At 34.6% G+C, this 8,478-nt stretch overlaps 1 protein-coding gene across 1 annotated transcript; it reads right to left on the minus strand.

The window, feature by feature from the left end:
• Window positions 1-3,152: 3,152 nt before the first annotated feature.
• Window positions 3,153-5,312, minus strand: LOC128553902 (uncharacterized). The gene is made up of 2 exons (XM_053535103.1): window positions 5,016-5,312; window positions 3,153-3,728 (listed from the first exon to the last, which is right to left on the minus strand). Exons 1-2 carry the CDS (start codon window positions 5,254-5,256, stop codon window positions 3,427-3,429), a joined length of 543 nt encoding a protein of 180 aa, XP_053391078.1. The 5' UTR covers window positions 5,257-5,312; the 3' UTR covers window positions 3,153-3,426.
• Between the last annotated feature and the right edge of the window lie 3,166 nt (window positions 5,313-8,478).

Here is an 8,478-nt window from a genome sequence, read left to right on the forward strand (position 1 = left end):
GATCAAAGAACCAAGAACGTTTAAGCGCAGCACTTCTACAAAGTCACTTCGATTATTTTTGTTCGTCATGGTATCGAAGTTTTAGCAAAAGTCTGAAACGAAAATTGTAAACTACTCAAAACGAAGTTCTTAAAAGGTTCTTAGAAAATCAGTTACAGTTACGGCTACAGTTAATTATAGTGGGATCCGTGGCCGAGTGGTAAAGGTCGCGGACTTAGAATCACTTTCCCCTCACCGATGTGGGTTCGAAATCTCGCTTGCGGCGTAGAATTCTTTATGTGATGAAGTTATCTAGAAAGATATTTCGTCGTATAGAATGTCTACGAGAGAGTAAGATTGATAGGCTGAGAAACTAAGCATTTGATTATCGAAATGTTACCAATCGCAAATTGTTTGGTAACTGGCGAAAAAAAAATGGCATAAATACAATATGTTAATACAATGTACGAAACTGCCAAACTATTAAATGCGATGTTTTGTGGTCACTGTAGGTCAAAAGCAGTGACTAAATTCATTTCCGATTTGTCATAGAGTAGTCAGTGCGTCAACGTTAAGATTGACAAACGACATTTTAAAATGTATTGATTCTCTAAGCTGCAAGCGTCCGTTTAAATGGTCTAAACAGGATCAATTTAACTTTTTGTTCTAGTTTTGCGGTAAACGCAAAGCTGGGTAACACCGCAAAGACATGAACGTGAATGGAATGTTATAACCTATAGACTGGAATCTTCCACTTAAGGCTATCATCTACAAGTGATACGCTGTGATCTAGGTCTTCACTGATTTTTGTAGTTTATATGTACACATGTAATATGGTTAAGTTTCTTTCCAGTCCAATTCCAATTGTCAAGATACGAGTTATATGGTCCAGGAAAGTACTTGTGCCTTTTATATCTTGAACAATAAATGGGTTCAGTCACTAAGATGACTACATCTTAGACTATCTGACAAACTAAGTTTAATGTCCTTTGTTAAAACGTAAAGCTGTTGAGACCTATATATATATCATAGCATAGGCTACCTCGCCTAAACGATTCGTGTGCCAATGATTCATAAATGAATTGAATTATTCAGATTATTTCACGGATCAGGCAAATCACTCAATATTTTAAACTAACAACTTTCAACTAATAATGATCAGCTCAATCGCCTATAGGCTAGAGACACGATACTTGACTGGTCCTTTTGTTGAAGTTCCCGATAGACGATGTCTTTGAATCAACAACATAGGAGTCCTATCGCATAGATGTTTAGCCAATATCTTCTTAATTGAAGCTGCAACTCAATATGTTAAGCACTAACTCTTGGATGCTAAGCACTTATATGCTATCACATAGCATCCAGCTACCATATAGGTATAACCCCGATACCTTGGTTGTACTTCGCCAATAACGCTGAACGTCGTCTGTAAGCTGGAACTCTCCTACTGTCTCAGTAGATTACTAAACTATGTTTCTCTGTCTCAGGTTCCGATGTTCAGCCTATATTTGCTATTGTTTATAGTATTCAACTACCGTTAAGGTAAAACTCCTATGCGATTGCCCTATAGCTCAAAACCTAGTTACAATTCTGCAACACTACTTTAGTCTATAAAGGTGTCTTCTTTTAAATAAGTTATCCGCCCTGACATTGTAGCTGCAATAGCTTTCTCATCAAGGTACTAGGATAAATTGTTATTTGAATCCACGTTGTGTCTACATCAATCGCTGGATACAGAATGAATTCACTTTCATCCATTTACCTATATATACCCTAGCAGAAGTACGTTTTGATTTGTATTATTTATAGAACTTGTTTCTGCATAGAAATAGTTGGTTCCCTTTAATTATTGTATATAACATAATGTGTGATACTGTGATGATCACTGTTATTAACACGAATCAGCCATAAATGATCCACATTTTATTATTAACAGCAATTCATCTATAATTTTAGTAATGACAGAATGAAAATTGAGCCATGCACTATCTGTATCACGTTATCAATACATCAAAAATACAAATTATTCTGACACCAATGTCGACACGTTTTACACGCTCTGACATGCCCGATCCAAAATACTTGGTACCATTGGCAAGTGAAGGGCCCAAAACACAATTCAACATGCAAATAGTTATGTTTATGTTTTTGTTTTATAATAACCTAAACACATGAGAAGTATATTTAATAATATTTTTATATCATTCCAATTCCAACATAGTGATGACGTAAACAGCTGTAATTTTTTATTTGTAACTATTCATAATCAAATTCACAGTAAAACCAGAAATCTTTTATCGGATAATCTATCTACTAGGTGAGTATGTTCGCTGACCATATCTTAATTATCACTGACAAAATGCAATATCAACCTTCGAAGTTTTACCCGCTGGTGCCTAAATCAATACTTTCCTCACTCCGTGTAGACGGTCTTGTCAAAAATCTTACCTGAGGTAACAGAAGTCGGACGAAACGGAAACGGTCTTCCATCCATCTAGATTCGACTTAAATTTGCGAAAAAAGTAAACTGTTATGAGACACTTTTCTGACCAACATGTTTTCGTCTGGTCTGGTCGCAGGCTTAAAAAATATACATATATTTCAGGTCAGTTATTTGCGGATAATATGATTCAGGTCGCGTGAAGCGTGCATTTTGGACCATTTTTGCCTCAAAATTTAGTGTCCTGAAACCGGAGTTTTACTTGTTATTATCAATGAAACAACGGATTCGGCAGGCAATAAATTTCACATGATGAAGTGCTAAGTATATGCACTACATCCGCACTACACTTACCTGGCATTTCTCAAAATAGGATTTTTTAATGTTTTATTTTTCGCATTGGAATGAACGCATATTTAAAGAATTTTCAACTTTCCCTTGCCCTCTAACAAATGCAAAGAGGGTGACTGCTTTTACCAATGAAGCCAAATTAAGGAACAGTTTTAGCAAATTCATTGAATTGCATAAGCAGGAAGTAGTTGTTACGTTCGTTTTGTATTATCTAGCAAGAGAATTGTCGGTCATTATTTTCAGACCAGTACGTTTGCAACGAATGCTTAATATTGATACACTCACAGTCGCTCTCCTGTGCTTACTCATTTTCAATTAAATCTGTATCTCATTGTCTTATGTTAGGTAAATAATAGGCATGTAAACATTTTCAGTAGTTTTATTGCTGATCATATTTAAACAATACCATCCTCATTCATTCAAAATTTCATTGTCATTTAATATTTCAGAATTTCACCTGAAAATTTAAAAATGTCACACATCGAATGACACATAATAATATACAGAAGTTTGATAGATACAAAAGCATATACACGTTTTATCACAATCAAATATAAAACATTGCACACGTGAACAGAAAAGAGATCTACTTCAAAAATAGTTAAAATGTTTCGTCCCTATTTTACAGAACGCACTTGCTTGGCTTTGTTTTTTTTTCAGGCGATAAGGGCTTTGTTTGACGGGTCTTTCATTTCATGTGATTCAAGGGTTGTTCCTTTTGTTCTCTTTTTGTGTATAATACATGATACAACTACGACAATTATAATCACAAGTATGCAAGAAAGAGTAACAACAACGGCAATTATGATACAGCGAATATCAGTATGATCAGAATACCTGGGTAGAGACTGACATGTTGGTGCACAAGTTTTGTCCTTCAACATTGTGTTCTTTCTTGTCATGTCTGTTCCAGTTCCAAAAAATGTCAGTGAAACTTTTCTTATCACATTAATTTTTCCTGCAAGTGGAACATAGAGCAGCATAAAATGTTGTTAAGCGCAATTTATAAAATCTTTAATGTAACGTTACATGTGTAAGCCATGCTGTATACGTGTGTTTATTTTGTTTCATTTTTCTTTTGTACAAAATAGAAGAAATCTAAAATAAAAATATTGCAGACGAAATTAATTGAACAGAAAAATTTTCATGAAATAATCAAGGTATTCGAGGTTTTTGTTGTCTAATTTATCATGGTTCAGGAATTGGGTAAATATCTAAGCACCTGAACGATGTAAATACGTGGTAAATTAGACAATAAACCACGAGAAGGCCTTGACTGTTTTCATTCTTACATTGAAATATTTTGATTAAAACCATGCTGGACTTCCATTTATATACATACAATGAGAGACTTAAAATAAATTCATGCTATTGACAATACATGTTTCAGTTAAAACCCTATCTAAAATGGAAGGTTGATGTTTACTAATACATACATTAAAAGACTTTATCCAGACAATATTAAAACATTTATCACTATCAAATATGTGGTAGACTGATTACTACACTCATAAAGTAGTGCTAGTCTTACCAAAATTAAGAGTCCATTTCACTAAAATTTCTAACACCAGCTATGGATTTCAATTATTAAAACCAGCACTATTACACTAGATATTTGCATATTTTTAACACAAGGGCACCTAACTATTCTTGCACTTAATTCTACAATCATATTCTTTAAAATACCAGCTTGAGTTATAATACCAATTTGTGTACCTAACTCGATTAAAAACCCAAAGTAAATGTGCTATATTTACGGGAAATCAGTTCTTCTTTTTAAAATATCAAAGCATGTTTTGGCAGACAACCGCACAATACTCTTATTTGTAAATATTTAAAAAAAAATTTTCTTCGTCTGTTATGGTAGTGAAATTTTCAATATTATTTGAAACATATGTAAATAGACTTCCACGAAGATCATCATATAAATGATAGTTCATCAAAACTTGAAACTCATTTTCCGCCTGATTGGTACATAAAGGGCAAACCCTTTGATCAACATTTAACCTTTCATATCGTCCGGTTTCTATTCTGATTGATCAAACGGAGCCATGTTAGAATTTCAAACATCCTTGTAATTACTTCTTATAAAACACAAGTAAAGATAAATTCAGTTTTATTGAAATAAGGATTTGGTTATCGATAGTATTAAGAAATGAATCGAGGTTTGTAGTATTCAAACAATTATTTATTTATTTTTTTTATAAAAAGAGATTTGTCATGTTTATAAAGCAATCAACTCTACCATCAGATTTGAGCTCGAATCTCCAAAGTCCAAATGCATCTTCATCCCAGAAATAAACTGAAGTAAGAATCTGTTTTCTTTTTGTTGAGTCTGTTCGCACACTGTTTGATTCAAAATCCTGTAAAACTGACACTGTCCCGCTCGGCGAGATCAAAGTCATGCGCATGTATGTAGCAGATGTGCGATAAGTTACTTGAATCTTTACGGTTTTGACGACATGCAGACAACCTGATGCAATCATAGAACCGGCAATATCTTGAGAACAGCTATAACAGAACTCTGCAGTTTATCCTTGTGCTTCATTATAGCTATAAAACAAAATACGTACATATTTTTATCATGTGACATATTCGGGTTTTACCTACGCTTTTCTGCTCTATCCATAAAGATCACGAATTCAAAGAAATTTCATACATTTCCATTCCATTTTAAAGCAGCATGCATCCAGATCGTTCGACAGCAAAAAAAGATATTTTTTTAGATATCTTGAAATAAATGCTATATTTCTTAAGAAGGCTTTAAAACTTAAATACTGACAAACTTTATGTTACAGAAACACATGAGAATTTGCTGTTGTTACTACTTTTTACAATGAAAACTGAAAAGCGTTTGTCACGCTTTTACTCCATGTAAATTGTCTTGATTATAAATATCTATATTTTGAAGTCATTATTCACTACTTCAGCATTAGCGCTATTGGTTACGACGACGGGAAAATGTCTTTATTGCCGCGGCGGTCCGGGGTCCGATTCCCGACGCGGTCATCTTTTTTTCTTGATTTGGAACTTTTAAAATATTTTAGAAACAAAAATTCATATTCCAATGTTCATAATATGACCAAACAAGATTATTTTTTAGCCAAATCTGGAGGCATGCTGCTTTAAAGTGATTACGTAAGATAACACGACAAAAGCTTTACGATACTGTTTGATTGATAAATCAAACATAGATAATAAAATTGATGAATCTGTTGACATTTAAATTTCTAAAAACGAAATACATATCACACCGTACAGAAATGTTATGAAAAAAGAAAGACAACTATTATACGAAAATGCCGAAGACTTCCGTAATTTTCCGTAGGTCCCGATCCCATAAAAGGGACACAAAATCTCCCCAAACCCACAGCAGTGAAAATGCTGTAAACATATATCTGATAAATTACTCGACATCACCAGTTTTACCCATTCGAACACGCACACTATAGCTATACAATGTATCAATAATCTACAAGATATATGTTTGCCTGTAATAAATGATAATTGAATGCTTATCTTCTTACAGATTTTATTAATAAACTTAAGAAATGTCAATTATCTCTGTTACTAAGGGAATAATATGTTTGACTCCAATACTTAAAGAATGCATTGATCACTTGTTGAAAACGATAACCAAAAGGATTATGATTACCGGAAACTACAAAACGATGCAGATTAAGGTTTATTATGTAAGAATACTTTTCCAAGAATTAATATAGCTAAAAGCAATGATTAAATCATTACCAAGCTGAAAACAAACGCAACGAACAACAAGAGGGCCAAGATAGCTCTAGGTCGTTCACCTGAGTAATACACCATAACATTGTAAACATTTTTTACCTAGTGATTTCATATTCTGACCAATTTTCATTAACGTTGGACTAAAAACGTGGTCTGTGTGTAAACAAGCAAAAAGGTGGCCTAGCTTTTGACCCAGATTTGAAATTATCCAAGACTTCATGATAACAAACATTCTGACCAACTTTTATGCAGATAGAATCAAAAAACGTGTCCCTAGGGTGTAAATAAGCGTATTCTTTGATTTGACCTGGTGACCTAGTTTTGACCCACATGACCTAGATAAAAATTAGTCAAACATTCTGACCAATTTTCATGCACATCAAATGGAAAATGCAGCCTCTATTGTTTCCATAAGATTTTACTTTGATTTGACTTGGTGACCTAGTTTTTGACCCAGATGATCAAGATTCAAACTTGGGCTAAAGATTATCAAGATCATCATCTTCACCAAGTTTCAGGAAGATAGAATCATAAACATGGCCTATGGAGTATTAACAAGCTTTTTCTTTGATTTGACCGGATGACCTACATTTTGCCCCACAAGACCAAGATTCGATCTCAAGCTAGAGGTCATCAAGACAAACATTCTGACCAATTCTCATGAGACTGAAACTTGAAGTCTCTAGTATATTAACAAGATTTTCCTTTGACCTGGCCTACCGTCCTAGTTTTTGAACCAATATGGCCCAGTTTCAAACTTGACCCAAGGATCATCAAGACAAACATTCTGACCAAGTTTCATAAAGACTGAATCATAATTGTGGTCTCTAGAAAGTTTTTCCTTTGATTTAATCGAGTGACCTAGGTTTTGAACCCACATGACCCAGATTCGAGTCTGACCTAGAAATCGTTGAGACAAATATTCTGATCAAGTTTCACAAAGATTGAATCACAACTATGGCCTCTAGTGTGTTCACAAGCTTTTCCTTTGCTCTGACCTAGTTTTTGACCCTATATATGACAGATGTAAACTTGACCTACAGGTCATCAAGACAAACATTCTGACTAATTCTCATGAGTTTCAAACGTAACTTGTGGTCTCTATAGTGGTAACAAGATTTTCCTTTGATCTGGCCTACTGACCTAGTTTTTGACCCAACGTGACTCTGATTCAAACTTGGCCTAGAGATCACAAAAAAAAACCCATAAGTATCATAAAGATTGAGTCACAGCTATAAGCTTTTCCTTTGATGTGGCCTAGTGACCCCACATAACCCATTTCAAATCTGACCTAGAAATCATCACAACAAACATTTTAACCAAGCTTCATAAAACTTGAGTCACAAATGTGGCCTCTAAAGTGTTCATAAGCTTTTCCTTTCATCTAGACTAGTGACCTAGTTTTTGACCTCACATAACCCAGTTTCAAACTTGACCTAGAGATCGTCAAGACAAATATTCTGACCAAGTTTCATTAAGATTGAATCATAACTATGGTCTCTAGTGTGTTCACAATCTTTTCCTTTGATCTGACCAGGTGACCTAGTTTTTGACCCTATAGGACCCAGATTCAGATATTGCATACAGATTATCAAGGCAAACATTCTGATCAAGCTGAATAAAGATTGAGTCACAACTGTGGCCTCTAGAGTGTTCACAAGCTTTTCCTATGATCTAGCCTACTGACCTAGTTTTTGACCCCACATGACTAAGTTTCAAACTTGACCTAGAAAACATCAAGTCAAATATTCCGACCAAGTTTAATAAAGATTGTATCACAACTGTGGCCTCTAGAGTGTTACCAAGGCAAATGCTGAAGGACGACGCACGATGGACGACGGACGATGCACGACGCACGCCGGCGGACGCCGGACAATGACCGGTCACAATACCTCACCTTGAGCACTTCGTGCTCACGTGAGCTAAAAAGCAACAATAACAACAAATAAAACGAACATTTCAGC

This window comes from Mercenaria mercenaria, unplaced genomic scaffold, assembly GCF_021730395.1.
Source record: "Mercenaria mercenaria strain notata unplaced genomic scaffold, MADL_Memer_1 contig_4470, whole genome shotgun sequence".
Lineage (NCBI taxonomy): Eukaryota > Metazoa > Mollusca > Bivalvia > Venerida > Veneridae > Mercenaria > Mercenaria mercenaria.

Bases quoted from the DNA above. Each gene is read 5' to 3' on its own strand.
- LOC128553902 (XM_053535103.1), bottom strand. From the start codon at position 5,256: ATGATTGCATCAGGTTGTCTGCATGTCGTCAAAACCGTAAAGATTCAA. The intron at 3,729-5,015 runs GTAGAGTTGATT...TTCCACTTGCAG, and splicing joins ATTCGAGCTCAAATCTGATG to GAAAAATTAATGTGATAAGA.